Consider the following 18,979-nt stretch of genomic DNA (forward strand, 5'->3'; position numbering starts at 1 on the left):
ATATCGAGGTCAATAGATCAATATATTTAATTGCAAATGTATTCCTGACTATACGTTTTATGATAAGCTGCTATTAGTAACGGCAGCTTGTAGGATGCGTGACATGCTGGGACTCCTAGTACCACCGCAACCGAACTGTTGCTTGCCCACCCGGCCTTTTTTGAGATGATACTTTTTTTTCTTTTGATATTTCAACTTTTTCAGAGCATTATGAAGCATTGATGTTTTGAGTCTTGAGAGTGAAATTACTCTCCCCCAATCTTTCTCATCCTTTCATCATGGCTTCCCTTATGTCTGGACTTTGATTACCCAGTCCTGCTGTAGTTTATACTCTCCAATCCCTTTTACATTATTTTCTCTCTGTAATGGATTTAATTTTATTCATGTCCTTGTCCTCTCCTGTAATTTTCTTATGCCAGGCCCTGTGGTCTCCTGAATCTCTCTTGTTTAATGTTAAAGTTTTGTTGAAAAGTCTTAGCATACACGGTGTCACTGTGACAAATAGCTCTATAATGAGAGCACTAATTGTTTTACATTATACAGTGTAGGGGATCCAATATTCCCTGCAAATGTGGTGAAGCAACAGTGACCATATGTCTGCATTAAGGATATTGACTCCCCGTTGACATCCCTCATAGTTAGTTAGTGTATTTTACTATTTTTTTTCTACTTTGCTCTATTACGTAAATTTTTTTATATGTTTTAGATTTTTTCCTTTTTTTCCTATTTCTCTTTTGTTTATTGACACACAGCTCCTGATATTCATAACCATTGGGTTATACTGCCCCCTACAAGAATAGGACACTAGACAGAAAATAATTATGTCTACACCCATGGGTAGTTCCAGGGGGATATTCTCCCTCTCTCTGCTATAGCCACTCAGTTTTTTTCTGTCTAGTCAGGAATAAGGACCTATTTCCTTGCGGGGATCTTTGGTCCTGGCAAAAATTTTTAGATAGAAATTTTTTTTTCACCTGGATTTTTCCCTGTGAGATCTACAGTCAACTGCCAGACTGGGCGATGGGCTGGATAATCTAGATCCAGTGGTCACCCCAGTCTGGCCAGTGAGCGTGCGCAGACCTCAGCTCCACGCTAGCTCGGCCGCGACATAGCCCCACTGGACAGGGGCTGGCCTGCGAGGTTTCATATGACCGGGTCTCGATTAAACAAGGTAATTACGATTCCGGTTGAGAGTCCTAGGCCTTTAAGGATCCGACTGACCGGAAGGTGGAGGCTGTGGCCCGCACTATGTACACTCTGGCTGGTTCGGCAATGAGGCTGGTATTTACCATTGCCCTTGTGTCGCAGTCTCTGACCGTGTGGGCTAAGCTCCTACACCGTGACCTGGAGGGGTAACTGCTCCCCCCTGCCTTTGCCGAGCTGGCGGACTATCTGGTCCAGGGGCTGCAGTTTATCTGTGATGCCTCTGGGTGCAGCTCCTCTGATGGCTCGCTTCTTTGTTTTGGCAGTGGTCTTGACTGATCTTCCTTTTTAAGGAGATCGCCTGTTTGGAGCTACCCAGGATGACATCATTAAAGGTCTCACGGGGGGGGAAGAGTACTTTTCTTCTGCAAGCTACTAAGGGCAAGGAACCTTGTCACAGACGTGGGCCTTCCTTCTCGGCTCATAAGAAGTTTTTCGTCCCTTAGGGTCAACTGGGAAGATAAAAGCCTTTCAGGGCCTCTTCTGGAGGATCCAAAAGAACCTGGTCTGACAAGCCAAGATCAGACTTCTCCAGACCCGGGGACAAGGCTCCTTCTGCATGAAGGTGCACCCTCACCCGTATCGGGGTGGTGGAGGGTTGTCTTCGCTAGTTTCCAGACCCCTGAACTTCCTGGGTTCAATACAAGCGGGTCCACAAAGTAATTTGGTTTGGCTACAAGATCGAGTTTCGCTCATGTCCCCTGGCAAGGTTTTTTCCTTCTAACTTGTGCCTGTCCCCAGACCTCTTACAGGGCCTGTTTGGGGTGGTACAAGACCTGTTCCTTCAAGGGGTGATTGTCCGGGTTCTGATCTCGGAACGTTTTCAGGGTTTTTACTCAAACCTGTTTACAGTTCCCAGGAAGGAAGCAAAGTGCGTCCAATCCTGGGCCTCAAGGTGCTAAACTGCTTTGTGCAGGTACAGAAGTTCAGAATGTAGTCCATTGGAATGGTGGTGGCATCCCTGCGTCAGGGGGATTTCTTTGCCTTTATCGATATCAAGGATGCCTACCTTCACATTCCAATATGTACCAGTCACCAGCGTTTTTCTCCGCTTTGCTGTGGGAGAGGAGCATTATCAGTTTGTGGCGTTACCCTTTGGTCTCGCATGTGCTCCTCTGGTCTTCAGAAAAGTGTCAGGCAGATTACTTCAGTCGGCAGGCGTTGGACCATGGGTAGTGGTCCCTTAATCCGGAGATGTTTCATCAGCTGTCTCTCTGGGGCACCCCCGAGGTTGATAGGTTGATCTGTTTGTGTCTCCGCGCAACAGAAAGGCTCTACTAGGGTGCTTAGTGCCTCCTGGGCTTTCCGTCATCAGGCGCCAGTGACGCAGGTTTGGAAGGCAGCCACCTGGTCGTCGGTGCACACTTTTACAAAGTTTTATAAAGTGGATATGTTGGCATCTGCAGATGCTTCTTTTGGCCTCAAGGTTTTGCAGGCTGCTCTTTAAGAGGACCTGATCCTCTTTGAGGGCGTGCTTTTTTCAGATGGGCTCCAGTTGTTTGGTTGAGCTCCTGTTGCCTGGTTGGCTAATGTTTACCCTTGGAAATTTTTTTGTTCCCACCCTCATGTTTACCACTGCTTTGGGACGTCCCAATGGTTATCAAAATCAGGAGCTGTGTCTGTCAATGAACGAAAGAGAAAATGGGATTTTTGACTTACTGTAAAAAACATTTCTTTGTTGTTCATTGACGTTGACGGACACAGCACCCACCTCTCTGTGGAATTGTAATTCTTCTGACACTGCTTGTAACAAAACTGAGTACCTATATCAGAGAGAGGGAGTATACCCCCTGGGACTGCCCATAGACGTAGCCAGACTTTTTTTTCCGCCTAGTGTCCTACTCCTGTAGGGGGCGGTATAACCCAATGGTTAAGATCAGGAGCTTTGTCCGTCAAAGTAATGGATTTTATGGTAAGTCAAAAATCTAATTTTTTTTTTTACATATAAGTGAGAAGTGTCAGAATTGGCCTGGGGTCAAAAGGTTAAAATATGGTTTCTACTTTAGGTAGCGGAAAATAATTTGCGATCAATGGCCTGACTCTTAACATTTTTTTAACCCTATGTAGTCAGTGAGTCTTGGCATTCAGTTGTGTCTATAGCCTGTGTATGAGTGCCTAGGGAACTGAGTTGGAGTCATTCAAATTAAAGGTAAATGGTGAAGCCAGTTATCTTCTACCTAAAATTGAAATGATAGGTTTTGGTGGTTTTACCTACTAGCTTCCTTCTTTGTTGTTTATAACAGTCTTTTCTCTATTCTAGGTGTCGTTCATCCAAAACCTGGTGTTTTGCGTAGAGAGAGCGTACCGCGTGTCAGACTTTGGAATCTGGGAGAGAGGCAGCAAGTACAACAATGGCAGCACAGAATTACATTCTAGGTATTTGCACACAGCTCATTCCATTATTTCTTCACTCTGATGGGCTAATTAAGTCACAAGCCCATTTGATTTGCCTATTATTCCTTATGGCAGGCTTTATGGACGCTCCACATAAATAGATTGGATTAGCAAAACTCCGTAATGAAGGAGATGAAGACTGAGTAAGCACAGCTAAATTATAGCCCCTTCAGCTACAGGGAACAATGCACTTCTCATTTCTTTCATTTGTCGCCAAGGAGTTCAATCTATCTGTTCTGCAGTTCATTGGAGTATATGGCTTCATTACTGGGCTTCATAAACACCACCAAGTGTCGTTTGCATCTAAACTGACCGCATAACATATCCCCTTAGTAATTTCAGGCAAACAAACTCTGTGAAAAACTTTGATTGTTTCCTGTGGTTTTGCTGGCTGCAGCAGTCAAACACATGTAGATGAAAAAAAAAATTAAAGTGATACTGAAGTCTTACTTAGCTGCTGTTTGTAGTGATTTTTCACAGAGCAGCCCCGATCCACTTCTTCTCGGGTCCCTCTTGGGCACTCCTGCCCCCCCCCCCCCCACAGCAGGCAGTTTGCTATAAGGGCGCTTTAACCGAGCCGCAGGTCCGTGTGTTCATTAAGACACACAACGGTGACTTGGCCCCACCCCCTCTATTCTTTTTGGCTCACTGCCTTTAATTGACAGCATTGGGAGCCAGTGGCACCCTCTGCTGTTTCAGCCAATAGGGAGGGAGAGTCTTGAACAGCCAAGTCTCTCGTACAACATCACTGGATCGAGATAGGCTCAGGTAGGTATGAGGGGGGCTGCTGCACGCAGAAGGTTTTTTATCCTCATGTATAGACTATAGAATGCATTAAAGCGGAGTTCCACCCAAAAGTGGAACTTCCGGTTTAGGTACTAATAACCACCTGACATGCCACATTTGGCATGTCATTTTTTTTGGGGGGGGAGGGCGGGTTCCTAGTTTTGACTGGTACCCGCTCCCACTTCCACTCGGAGCGCTGCGGCGCCCTGAATGGAAGTTCTCTTCTCCCCCTCCCTCTCTGCATGTCAGAGGTCCCAGAAGATTGCCGGCCAATCAAGACGTGCAGCACAACTCTCCCATGCGCAGTGCGTACCCGGCTGTGAAGCCGCAAACTGTCACAGCCGAGTGCCCACATCAGTGATGCCGGCGCCGCCGAAACCAGAGGGAAGATTATCAAGGCTTCAGGCGGCCGCATCGCTGGACCGTGGGACAGGTGAGTGAAAAGGCTGGAACTCCGCTTTAAGATTAAACTTATGCCGCAGCAAAGTCACCTGTAAGGGGGTACCTATCAAAACGAGGTACCCGCTCCTCTACCTCCCCAGAAAGGTGCCAAATGTAGCAGCAGAGGGGGGGAGAAGGCAAACAAGCAGAGCTTCCCCTTTTGGGTGGAGCCCTGCTTAAGCTCCCAAGATCAATGACATGATAAATCCATAATTAAAGCCAAAGTAAACCCATTGATTTAACAGTTTCTAAAAACAGTTACATTCCCAGCACGTGCCCAGAATGTAACTGTTCAATTGGTTGTGCTCTTAACCAAACTATCAAACCATCCAGTGGCTGGTGTCATAACTCACATGTGCAGCACCATGGCAGTTGAAGATTAAACAGAGGCCAAGATGGCAGCTTCCTTGGCTAAAAATGATAGGAGGGTTTACTTCCACTTTAAGAGAAAATCAGCTACATTGAGCCTACAGGCAGTACTGGTGACCTTGCCCTTTAGTTGCATTTACTGGTCAAAATGTCCACAGTTCATGTCCTCAAAAGGCGTGCAAAGTCTTATAGTTTTGTTTTTTCAGAAAGCAGCCAGACACGTCCTGAATAGAAAAGCAGAAAAGCCTGTCCCCTTTCCAGCATGCTATAGAGAAAGAACAAACTCACTGATAAAATTCTCGAGGTACCCTGCTAATGTGGCCACACACTACCAGTGCTGTGAGGCCCATCCTAAAGGTAGGAGGAGTCACCCGCCACAATCCAATTGCAAACCCCCGTTCAAGTCTAAAAAAAAAAGTCTGGTTATGACTCTACTCCACTCAAAAGAATATATATAGAAAAAACAAGTGCCATAGTCCACAGATCCAATACATATGTACAAAAAAATTATTTTATTGCAAAAGAAAAAACATAAATAAAGCAAATATTGAAACTCTTGGATTAAAAGACATTAATATCATATATATATATATAATTTAATCATTTTTAGTTCTAGGTGTTAATCTTAACCAATATTGTGTGTTAAACAATAAGAACTGTAAATGCAATTATATGAGATGTGTTAAATATCTATACTGGGACCAGAAGAGCCATTCACAACCGTGGCACACTTTCTATACATCCGCTACTGCATTTAAATGAGTATCCACCAATCAGCTCATAAGGTTGGCTCGTGTGTGTTTGTGTGTATGTATATATGTATGTATGTGTGTGTGTATGTATATATATATATATATATATATATATATATATATATATATACATACATATATATATATATATATATATATATATACACACACACACACACATTAGGTACACCTTGCTACCTTATTAGGTACACCTTGCTATTACTGGGTTGGACCCTCTTTTGCCTTCAGAACCGCCTTCATTCTTCGTGGCATAGATTCAACAAGATATTGGAAGCATTCCTCAGAGATTTTGGTCCATAGTGACATGATAGCATCACACGATTGCTGCAGATTTCTCGGCTGCACATCCATGATGCCAATCTTCAGTTCCACCACATCCCAAAGGTGCTCTATTGGATGAGATGTGGTGAGCGTGGAGGCCATTGGAGGACAGTGACCTCATTGTCATGGTGAAAAAACCAGTGGTGAGATGATTGGAGCTTTGTGACATGGTGCATTATCCTGCTGGAAGGAGCCAAAGGAGATGGATACTCAGGTAGGCCGTGAGGTTTAAACGATGCTCAATTGGTACTAAGGAGCCCAAAGTGTGCCAAGAAAATTTCTCTTTCGTTAATTGACGGACACAACTCCTGATCTTCTTAACCATTGGGTTATACTGCCCCCCTACAGGTGGAGAACACTAGGCTGAAAAAAAAGTCTGGCTACACCTATGTGCAGTCCCAGAGGGTATACTCAAACCCGTTTGCAGTTCCTAGGAAGGAAGGTAAGGTGCTTCCAATCTTGGACCTCAAGGCGCTGAACTGCTTTGTGCGGATGCAGAGGTTCAGAATGGAGTCCATTCGCACTGTGGTGGCATCCCTGCATTGGGGGGATTTTCTTGCCTCTGTCAACAGAGAAAATTGGATTTTTGATTTACCGTGAAATTGATTTCTCTGAATTTAGGTGAGTCTGTGCAAATTGTAGCCTCAGTTTCCTGTTCTTTCCTGACAGTAGTGGCACGCGATGAGGTCTTCTGGCACTGTAGCCCTTCTGCTTCAAAGTTCATTGTGTTGTGCGTTCTGAGCTAATATACTACATACTCTGTAACGAGTGGTTATTTGAATTACTGTTGCATTTATATCATTTGGAACCAGTCTGCCCATTCTCCTCATGCCACATTCAAAGTCACTTAAATCCCCTTTCTTCCCCATTTTGATGCTCGGTTTGAACTTCAGTAAGTCATGTTCACCACATCTAGATGCCTAAATGCATTGAGTTGCTACCATGTGATTGGCTGGTTAGCATTTTGTGTTACCAAGCAATTGAAGTGTACCTAATAAAGTGGCCAGTGAGTGTATATAAAACCAGAGTTCTCCTTTCATAAATAATAGCCAATAACTACACAGAAAATGTATGTGTATAAGCCAGCACCACAATGTATCACATACCTGGAGATGAGCCTGACACTGTGAGGAAGGCCTCTCTTGCGCCTCCGACTCGGGACCCCTGATAGTGCAGACAGGGGGCACCGGAGTATAGAGTAGCACGAGCGCCTGGAGGTTTGCTTGAAGCGGACGATGGCTACTGGTGAAGGTCGCCAGAGAAGTCCGATGAGCAGGGTGTTGAGCAGGCAGCAGGTGCTGGAAGCAGGAGTTCCTGGGTAACAGGAGGAGCCTCCTGGGAAGGATGGACGGATCTGGGAATGACAGAAGTGTGGTAAGACAAGCCGGGTCAGGAGCCAATTGGTAACGTAGAAGCCAGTAGGAGCAGACAGGAAGAGAGGTCACGGGACAAGCCAAGGTCGGTGCAGGTGGAGAGCAGAGAATCGTCAGGACAAGCCAGGTCTGGAACTAGGAACGGATGCAGGTAACAGGTATCCAAGGCTGAAGACAAAGCAGCACTGGAACAGTGTAAGGGCTGGGTTTAAATAGTCCCTTTGGCGCCAATGTCTAACGCACGTTGCGTATTCGCGAACATGCATGCGCGGTTGCGCGAGTTCGCGCATGCGCATTGGCGATTGTCCGGTTTCTGACGGGAACACGTCTTTGGACAGCAAACGTTCTCTTACACAATGCCTCTGTGATCTGTAGGGAGCTCTATAGCTGAAAACCTCTCTTCCAAAATGTCTCCTATTCTTTGGACTTCCTTGTACCACAGAAACCTTGATATTCAAAGAAGCTGCAAGTGTGACATTGTAACAAATGTGTTTGTTCAGGATGTTAATCGCATTTATTAGTGGCTCACAATGCGTTATTTATTTCCCGGAAAAATAAATTGCGTTGTCTTGTGATTTTGATTGTGGGCGCCGGTGATGGAAGCGTATTCATCTCCAAGATATTAGGCATCATAATTAAGCAATGAAGGTTGATGAAAATCCAGCATGGAGCAGCGCGTGAAAGTAAATCATACTTTTACCTCGCAACGTCCAATGTATTAGCATGTCAGCGTTGATAGATGTATACTTAACCAGTCACATTACTGCAGTCGTAATTCATTCTGCTGACATCTCACCCGAGTCCCATTATAATGAAAACAGAGAACGGTTTTCTGGCGCTCACTGGGAAGTTGTCTACAGAGAACGTTTGAAAATTGTAGATTGTATGTATCATTCTTTAACACAGTGATGTCTTGAAAATTAGGGAAGGGTTGTAACATTTGCACAGGCTGTTCATGTGTTTGGTTAGGGAAGCAATCCATCTCAACTTAAAGGGAAACCCTTGCCTTGGTCAAAAGAAGACAGGCAGAGGGCAAAGGACTAGTATTGCCAGTGGTCCCCTTGCTTACCATGCCATGTTGTGCTTGGTGTCTCTGTGTTGAAGCAACCACCTTAGTGAAGGCAGGACTTTGTTTCCTCACATCAGAACCATAAAGTAATAATAAAGGTTCTTCTAGAAAAAAAAATACTGCCATACTTACCTGCTCTGTGCAGTGGTTTTGCCCAGAACCGCCCCAATCTTCCTTTTCTCGAGTCCTCTGCCAGGGCTCCAGGCCCCTTGCTATGGGGATACCCAAGAAGGCTTACTCCTGAGCTGCTGCTTTGTGTGCCCATTCATACACAAGGCGTGGCTTGGCCCTGCCCCTGCCCTCTCCTCATTGGCTTACTGGCTGTGATTGGCAGTAGCCATTGTCTCAGCCAATGAGAAGGGAAAGACTTGGGAGGGCTGAAGCTCTCATGCACATTGCTGGATCAGGATGGGGCTCAGGTAAGTTTTAGGGGGGGCTGGGAGGGCTGCTGCACACCAAGGTTTCTTATCTTCATGCAGAGAATGCATGAAGGTAAAAAAACTTGAGCTTTTACATCCACTTTAAGCTTAGATTATAATGAGCAGTACAGTCGTGACACCACCAAATCTCCGGAGGCCAGTAGTCAGTCACACTAGTGTCTTAGATCTCACACTGCAGATATACAGCCATCAACCCTTGGATACAAAAGTGTCAGAGCACCCTCACCTGCCTGGAATTGCTCTGCTCACAGGAGGAATTTCAGACAAAAGGTAAACTTTTGAGAGTTTTGCTTGACACACATCACCTTTTTAGATGTTTTCTATAACAAAGCATATACTTTGAGTTCATGCCCGTTTTCACAATTTACCCAATTATGTAACCTACTAGTTATCGATTATCCCCTTATTTGAGTGTCATAATCTCAAGAAGCCCTTGGTTCTGGGTACATTTATTTCTAACCTATCTTTCTTTTCCTTTCAATTGATAGTCCTTATCTTTTAAACCTTTTGATGGCTACAAAGGTAGAGTAGCAAACCGTCTCGTTTATGGTAGCCAAAGGCTTGAAAAGTTTGACAGACATTTTTTGGTCAACGCAAACAACATTTCTCTTTTGTTCATTGACGGATACAGCTCCTGATCTTCCTAACCATTAGGTTATACTGCCCCCTACAGGAGTAGGACACTAGGCAGAAAAAAAGTCTGGCTACACCTATGGGCAGTTCCAGGGGATATACTCCCTCTGCTATAGGTACTTAGTTTTTTTTTGCCTAGTCTGGACTAAGGACCTAGTTCCTTGCGGGGATCTCTGGCAATTTTTTCTTTTTAGATAGAAATTTTTCTCCTGTTTTTCTTTCCTGTGAGATTTACAATCAACTGCTGGACTGGGCGACGGGCTGAATAATCTAGCTCCAGTGGACACCCCAGTCTGGCCAGCGAGCGCACGCAGACCTCAGTTCCTCCTGGCCGACAGACCCCCCATTTCTATGCCGAGGGTTTCTTTCTGGAACAGTGCCCGTCTGGTACCTGGTATGGTGAGTAGCTGTCCCTCCTCTTCCCCTGGAGGGTTTTTGGGTGGACATGGGCACCTCCTTGGGACAGTCGGACCCCCTCGTGCTATGCTGGCGATGGGGGTGCGCTGCAGGCGACCAGACAGTCGGCTGTGCGGATGGGGTTTGTACCTTGTGGGGGCTCCTGCCATGGCTCCCTGTCCTGTCTGGGCCTGTCCTTGAGGCCTAGGGATCCCTCCTAGGTCCCTGGGAGACTCGTGGTGTCGCCATTTTGTTGTAGTGTGTGTGCTCAATACACGGCGGCCATGTTTGTGTAGCCCGGTGGCCATTTTGCGGTGGTTTGCCATTGAAAATAGCGGCAGCCGTGACAGTGGAGTCCTGTAGGGGGTGATTTTTGGCGGTGGGAACCCCTCCTCATCCCCTGGTGCTGACTCCCTGAATCTTTTCACTTCCTGATCGCTGCACGTGGAGAGCAGTTTATACTGGTGGCTGCGGTTGCCTGTTTCTGCTGGGTGGTGAGTCTGGTGGGGTCCTCTCCCTCTCTGCTGGGGATCGCTTGGTGCTTTGTGCCTGGCAACCGGGTGGTGCTGCCAGTGCGGTGGGAGTTGTCCCTTTGCAGTGTTTTACACTTTTTGTGGGGTCTGCCTGGTGACTCATGGAGTCTTTGGAGCACATCTCCCCACCTGATCCCCTCTCTGAGGCTGCGGGGCCCTCCAGGACCCAACCATCTATTGATGCACTGACGGCAATCCTGGAGTCATTTGACTCTACTTTTGACAATCTAGTGTAGTTTCATAAGACAGTTCTGCCTAAAAATAATGCCTTGTATATCAATATACAGTATGTCAGTATACAGTATGTTTTACGTGATGTTAAAGTTATTGCTGAATCAGTAGGCCCACAATAGAAATGTAACATTTCCTGTTGTCCATAAGTGGTGTAAAACTGTGGGAGCTGAAGTGGTTAAGCATTAAAATTTCTCTGAACACGAATCTTTAGGTTGTTGCATGTGCTTTCCTAATTTGCTAGTTTACAACCAAGCTGGGCTCTATTACGTTTCTTGGCTTATTTGTCTTTTCCCTGACTCTCTTCTGTAAGCCAGAATGAAGATTACAGCCACCCAGACCAATTGTTCGGAGAACAGACAGCTACATCTGGCAAGATAGTTCTGCAGTAGTGAATGATTTCAAACACAAGTTCTGTAAATAGTAGGATTACCTTGTATCTTACAGAAATGTCAGACCTGAAAAATGGTTGATTTGACTTGGCTTGTGCTCAATACATCACCTGCGAATGTACAAATAGAAGCTGCTGTGTGTGGAAGCTTGGCCAGCAGTAGGCAAAGGATTAGTTACAAGGTAGTTGTTTGTGTTTTTCTAATGTCATTTTATGCAAGTCAGCCAAAAACTCAGTCTTGGACGGACTGATCCTCTAACACAAAGGAGAAATACAAGGCTGCCATAGGTAAATCATATCTAAGCCCAACAAAATGATTATTTCAATTTCGTTCATTGATGGACACAGCTCCTGATCTTCATAACCATTGGGTTATACTGCCCCCCACAGGAGTAGGACACTAGGCAAAAAAAGAATCAGGCTACGCCTATGGCCAGTCCCAGGGGGTATACTCCCTCTCCCTGCTATAGGTACTCAGTATTTTTCTGCCTAGTCAGGAGTAAGGACCTAGTTCCTTGCTGGGATCTCTGATCCTGGCAATTTTTTTCCTTTTTAGATAGAAATTTTTTCTCCTGTTCTTTTCCTGAGAGATCTACAATCTGCTGCCGGACTGGGCGACAGGCTGGATAATCTAGAATCAGTGGTCACTCTAGTCCGGCCAGCGAGCGCGCGCTAGGTCAGCCGCAACATAGCCTCACCGGACGGGGGTTGGCCTGTGAGTTAAACGCCTTGTGAGGTTGCATATGACCGGGTCTCGGCCCAAGTCGCAGCGTTTCTCCTTGCTGTTCCCGTGTGGTCCCTAAGCTTTTAACTAGGCAATACCCCTACGAGGAGTCCCTTCTTAAGGAGTGGAATGTTCCACCGGTGGTGGAACCTCTGGTTTCCAGATTGAACAAGGCAACCATGATTCCGGTTGAAGAGTCCCCGGCCTTTAAGTATCTGGCTGACAGGAAGGCGGAGGCTGTGGCCCACAATATGTACACTCTGGCTGGTTTGGCACTAAGGCCAGTATTCATCATTGCCCTGGTGTCGCAAAGTCTGACCAAGTGGGCTAAGCTTTAATGCCATGACCTGGAGGGAGAAAAGCTCCTCCCTGCCTATGCTGAGCTTGTGGACCAGCTTGTCCAGGGGCTGCAGTTTATCTGTGATGCCCCTTTGGATGCAGCTCCCCTACTGGCTCGGCTCTTTGTTTCGGCGTGTCTTTTGGCTTAAATGCTGGTCTGCGGACCAGACTTCTAAAAAGGCCTTGACTTATCTCCCCTTTCAAAGGGATCGCCTGTTTGGGGCTATCCTGGATGACATCCTTTTAAGGTCTCACAGGGGGAAAGAGTACTTTTTCTTCTGCAGGCTACTAAGGGCAAGGAACCTTGTCGGAGACGTGGGCCCCCCTCCTTTGTTCATAAGAAGTTTTTTCGTTCCTCAGGGTCAACTGACAAAGGCTCGGAGCCTTTCAGGACCTCCTCTGGAGGATCCAAATGAACCTGGTCTGGCAAGCGAGAGCGGGCTTCTCCAGACCCGCGAACAGGGCTCCTTCAGCATAAAGGTGCTCCCTCATCTGTATCGGGGGTGGGTGTTCGTCTTTGCTGGTTTTCCGACCAGTGGACTTCCTTGGTTAAAGACAAGGGGGTACACGTAATCATTTAGTCCGGCTACAAGATCAAGTTTCTCTCTTGTGCCCCGGCAAGGTTCTTTCCTTCCAACTTGCTCCTGTCCCCAGACATTGAAGAGAACATTGATAGATTAGTTAATTTCACTGGATGCAACAAGGTGTCAGGGGTCCGGCACGGGACCAGTAGCTAAATCGAGTGGCTCCGACCGACCAGCAGGCTATGTATACAAATAGTCACCTTGGAAGATGACACAGGCTCACCTGAGCTTGCAGGGTCCAAGCAATAACCGGTATTCACCAAAGCACCTGATGGAGGAGATGGGTTTTGCTGTGGGTTACTACCAGGTCACAGTCTTCAGGATTGCCCCACCTGTCGGTGAGAAAGCCAGGGTCCAGTAGCAGATATAGCAGGGAGGGATCAAGCAGAAGCATAGTTGAGGAACAAGCCGAAGGTTGGTAATGTGGTTTCAGGTTGGGATTAAGCAGAAGTGAAGTCAAGGAACAAACCAAAGGTTAAGTAACAAGTGATATAGAGGATTCAAACAGCAGGAGTGAAAAGAGCAAATTATTTGCTCGACAGAGCATTATAATCTGGCAAACAAGCATGGCTTAAATAAGAAGTTCATATGGGAGAAGAACAAAACTCAAGGTTAACGAAAAACAAGGTACAAGGCAAGTTTGTACCATTGAAGGGATGAGACCGGAAGCTGCCCAGCACCTCCGGTGGCTCAGCAAGAAAAGTTAGGCCTGCCATACATGTTCAGTTTTCTTGTACAATGTTCCTTTAGATTTAGCTTAAACTTTGTAGTGCAAGGGCTTGCATAATTGGATACAATTCAATTGGTTTAGTTTTGACCTCTATCATATGGTCTCTGGTAAATCTAAGGGAAAATGATACATGTATGGCCAACCTTACTACCAGACACAGCAGAAGTTGCGGGTTCAGATCCAGACCCTTACACAAGGACACTGGATTTTTGTCTAAATCTTGGACACTCTGGTGGCTCCATGGATTCAGTACCATCTGATTTAGGCCTTTCCTCCGCTCCAGCTTCTTCCGCGACCTCTACGCAGGAGTGAGGCCGAAGGGACTCGCCGGTCTTGGTCCCCTGGCGTTGGCGACGAGCTGCACCAGTTGCCAATCTGTTGTCTCAACAGACAACAGCTGAGGATGACACACAGGTCGTGGCCAAGCTTTTGTGTTGTCTGCCTAGTCCTACTCCTGCAAAGGGCAGCATAACCCTATAGTACAGAGTTTGGAGCTGTGTCTGTCATTGAACTCGGAGAAAAGGATTTTACGGTGAGTACAAAAATCTGATTTCATCATTGTTGGTCTAAGCTGCACAGTTTGTTTTATCTACAGACCCAGCCCCCCTTACGTATACAGTATAAGCATCTTTTTTTTTTTTTTGTTAAGGTGAACTATACCTTTTAAGAGTATCGAAAAAAGTCACTTCTGATCATGTAAATTTAGTCTTCCACGCAATGTGTGAGTTGCGATCTGTACAAGCATTCATGTTGTTGTTTGTATGCATGTTGTGGTTCACCGTTCATTGTGTGGACTTCTTGGTTTTGTGTTCAGGATGGGACTGAATGATCTGTAACACCCAGAGAAATTCCTGCACTCTCATTACAGAGTGCCGTCTGAAAACCATCACTGCAGCTTGCCATGTAATACATTTAAATGTCGTTTCTGCTTCATTAGCCTCGGAGTCGTGTTGCCGGGGAAGAGTTAGATGAGATTTTAATGTTTCTACATAAAGCAGAGAAAGTTTTGGAAGTCATTCTGAAGCGTTAATAATGTGTAATAGCGGTGACATTAGCAGTGGTAGAGATGTCAGTTTAGCGCACTGGATTTCTATGCGTCATGTCTTTATTGGAGTGCTCGTTATACCCAAAGATAAGAGAGGATCTCGCTGATCAGGCAGTGGTTGCTTTTAGTGAAGGAGAAGACATTAATTGGTTGGGGTATTCACCTCAACCAATTAGTGTCTGGGGTAAATGTTACATAGCTTGTTTAGGTTTTGGTTGGCCAATTGCTGTTATTTCATGGAACATAACAATGGTGTTAGAGGCAGCATCCCTTTATGTACGCAGTACTGGTCACCTTATGGGCTGAGTGTCTGTAAGTGGGGACTTATCTGCTGACTGACGTGAAAGGTAAAGAAATGGGAGCCATAAGACTGTCCTGACACAGGGGAAAAATATATCCGTCATTCCACTGGATCATCAGAAGTAAGAGAACTCAAATGGTGTAGTAGTTTCTGAGCTGGCCTTGATCATCTGTTGAGGTTCGTCTGCCTGGTACTGGAGAAGAGGTTTATCCTTTGCTAGCCTTGTCATCTGGCCTCACTGTGGTTAAGAACTCATGAGGTTTTCACATATACATTTTGACCACTATAATTTGAGGGTCATTTTCTTCGTGTGGTGAAGTGTGCTTTCAAGAGTCGCGGCATTTGGTGTGGGGATCATCTTTGTTTTTTCCATGGACATTCCTTCTTTGGACTATGTTTCGTAATTGTGTTTTCATTGTTCTGGCCCTACACCCCATTGCTTATTGTTTTCTTTGTGGGTCACAATCATTGCTATTGGTCCTAGAAGCCTCCAATTTACCTATTTCAATATATTTGGTTACCAAGCGCAGGTATTATCCTTGTTTTATAATGGTGTTGGAGGGTCTGCATTGCCTGAGTACGCACACACATCTAGGCATTATAGAATCAAATGTTACAGCAAAAATAATTTGAAAACAATGTACCAGTACCTTTTTCCTACATCTCAACTGCATTGTATGTCTATGTTCAATGTAGCTCTGTAGTAGATATAAACCCAATCACTAAAATCTCATACAATCTTTAACATGTTTTGTAGCTTCAAAATCATTTTCACTCATTTTAAGGCTCCTTCACATGGGCTGAAGTCCGTTCCGATGAGCAGCTCACAGATCCCCTGCTGATTAGAGCAGAGACATTCATGTCTGCTCAGTTTCTGCAGAACAGACATTGAGACAGCCGGCTCTGCTCAATGGTTGGCCGGGAGACTGCGCTGTTCTTTAACACTCGACTACCATACAGTCCAATCTGCCTAAATGGAGGAGAACGGATCCCCTTCATTTCTTTTTTAGCAGACTAGATTGGACCCAGAGGTAGGAGGATGTAAACAGACAGAAGTCCAGTTACCTCTGCCTTTTCATAGAAATGCATCAACCTTATAACACTTCAACCATAATAGACTCAAGTGAAATCTTCTCATATAAGAGATTAAAAGAGATGTATGTTTTTTTTTTCTTTTCAAGATTCATACTTACCTAGGTGGATGCAGAATCGATCTCCCTGCGCCTCTAACACTGAGAACAGGGCGATCGAACCCTATCAATCGATGGGTTCTCACAGCTCCGTGACTGTCAGTCAGCAGCTCTCTGCTCTGTCCCCCCCCCCCCCCCCCATTGGAGTGCTGGGGTGAGGGAGGGGGGGAAGGAATGGCCAACTCAGGCTCTCAGCGGCTTGCTAAGAGCTGAGCCGGGTACCGGTCCAGGCTCCCTTGTCGCGATCTTGCCCAAGCCTTGACCTGCTCTGTGCGGTCAGCAGACAGCGGGTTTCAGCTGCTGAAAAGAGGTTACAGGAATGCAGAAGGAACTGCACCCCTGTGATCCACAGGGGAAAGACAGCCAAACAAGCTTTGGCTGTAATTCTCCTTTAAGTGCTGTGGATTAATATGTCTCTGTTTTTGGGATCCATTGATGAGTTTGCATACACATGCGTTTGTGACTACAGTATAACATTTGTTCTTTGTAAAATAAGTTGCGCTAAAATATGATCAATGGAGATGTAAAGTCCAAACAGTATATAGAAATATAATCCAGGACCAGACTCCCTTTAAGGATGTATGCTTACCAAACTGAGGTAAGATAAAGGCAGACTCTCTAGGTAAATCTTGTCACCTTAACAGTAGATCCATTCCCACGTGAACGATTAACTCAATGGTCGTTGGATCATGAAAGTAAAATAAAAACGCAATAGCGTAAAATCCAAAACTATAAATTGAAGTGATTAAACACCACAGTGTTCCTTAAATGATGGGTTAAGTGTAGAATAACCTTCACCAATGTGGTTGCTCAATGATAGCAGTAAATAATAAAGGTAAGACCATGCAAAAGAAAAAATAAATTAAGTGCTAGATACCCCTTACCAATGTGTGATAAGGGTTAACACCATGAACAAATATGTCGTGCTCTGGCTGAAGTCGCCTCTTACCGGTCAACAATAAAATAGTAGCCAAAGAGAAAAAAAGCGATAATGTGAAAGTTGCGTGCTGAACCACCACCAGCTAGATTCGCCTCTTACCATGTGAGGATAAAAGTTAGCCAAATGTGCAAATCAAAATCCAGTGTACCACCCGGAGCCAATACCAATACACACCGGTAGGGGTCGCCTCTTACCGAATAAAAATATTTACAAGCCTGTATGGTGCATCGAGCATCCAGGGACCCAACCCTTGACCTGGGGTGCAGTTTCTCAGATGTTTCCAGAGATATTACGGGTATTCACCTAGGAGAGGACCTGTAATGCACGCCACACGTTTTTTAGTTAGAACATTTGTTCTGCTTTTACTAATAAATAGTTTACTAAGATAATGCAACAGAACCCTCTTTCTGTTGTTTTATAGTTTATTAGAAACAAGGTAATAACCCCCAAATCTTTGGTTGGGCTTTATAGGCAAAAAGTATAATTGAGTAAAATATAGCATTTATTGCATACACCAAAAATGTAAGTGTCCTTGCAGACAATTAAAATTGGTCACATATATGAAAACGGCTGAATAGTAACATCATATACACAATTTGAGTGACAATATCTCCTTTTCGTCCCGACACTTTTCAGGGTTAATTCAATGCTTTCTTCAGGGTTATTACGAAAGACAGTCACAACATTTAGGTTCATATATGATGAGCGAAGGATGTTTACATCAGTAAATAGAATTATAAAAACAAAGTGTGCTTCTGCCGCGGGATGGAGATAACCATGCATCCCCACATACAGGGCCCCACATGACCCCTGCAAGGGTCCCCCAGCCGAAGATCCCACCAGGGCTGGGACAAGGAAGATGGGGATCTTAGTGGTGTAAAATGTGGAGCGCCACTGCCAGCAGGGCAAAAGTGCTTTTCTAGTTCATTTGACATGTATGAGCCTAAGCTTTTGTCTGCATGTGGGCTCATCCAGGGTCAGGACATTTGTAAAGAGTCCCAGCTGTAAAACAACATTGCTGCTAAATTAAAAAGCAAAGCCTTTCTGCCTGTAATCATTTTAATCAGCGTCAGAATACTTAATAAACACTTACCCTCTACCTGCGGATCTATTAATATTCCTGTGTTCTGCTAAATGAAATGTGTACATCTGTCACACACATGAGGTGTCTATTTAAAGCCGGGAGAAATATGGGCTTGTTTTCATTTGATTCCGTAAACCGAACGCCAAATTGCAGGCAGCCTGGAGATAATAAATAGGACACCAAGAAAAAGCACTTTAGCTTATTAATTTATTGCTGGCTTGTGCTCTTACTGGCTGGCGCTGTTGCTGGCTCAGCTCGTTCCCAGGTAAACCAAAAAACATTGTTACCTCTGTCACTGATATTAATGAAGCCTGTGTACGTATGAAAGCAAACACTATGAAATAATGGGATTTTCTGCTGTGAACAGAGCAATTATTCTTCACGTTCTTCCATTACATGAAAAGCACCCGGCCCAATTTGTGTCTTGAATATCAGAAACAAAATAAACAGGGGCACTCTAATGGTAACCATACTTTGTCATAGTGGCCTCCTGTATCTGATATCTGATGACCGGTTTTAAAGGGAACTACTCACCACAGGGGAACTCTAATGGTAACCATACTTTGTCATAGTGGCCTCCTGTATCTGATATCCGGTGACCGGTTTTAAAGGGAACTACTCACCGCAGGGGCACTCTAATGGTAACCATACTTTGTCATAGTGGCCTCCTGTATCTGATATCTGATGAC

General features: G+C 45.1%; 1 protein-coding gene across 4 annotated transcripts in view; it reads left to right on the forward strand.

The window, feature by feature from the left end:
- The window catches only part of PHKB (phosphorylase kinase regulatory subunit beta), a 415,971-nt gene that overhangs the window by 153,129 nt on the left and 243,863 nt on the right, over positions 1 to 18,979 (forward strand). For all 4 annotated transcript variants that reach the window (XM_082269952.1, XM_082269953.1, XM_082269954.1 and 1 more), the window contains one exon: positions 3,464 to 3,579. In XM_082269952.1, coding sequence (XP_082126078.1) covers positions 3,464 to 3,579 — 116 coding nt within the window. The remainder of the gene's footprint in view (positions 1 to 3,463; positions 3,580 to 18,979) is intronic.

Source organism: Pelophylax lessonae, assembly GCF_965119305.1.
Source record: "Pelophylax lessonae genome assembly, chromosome: 10".
Taxonomy (NCBI): Eukaryota; Metazoa; Chordata; class Amphibia; order Anura; family Ranidae; genus Pelophylax; species Pelophylax lessonae.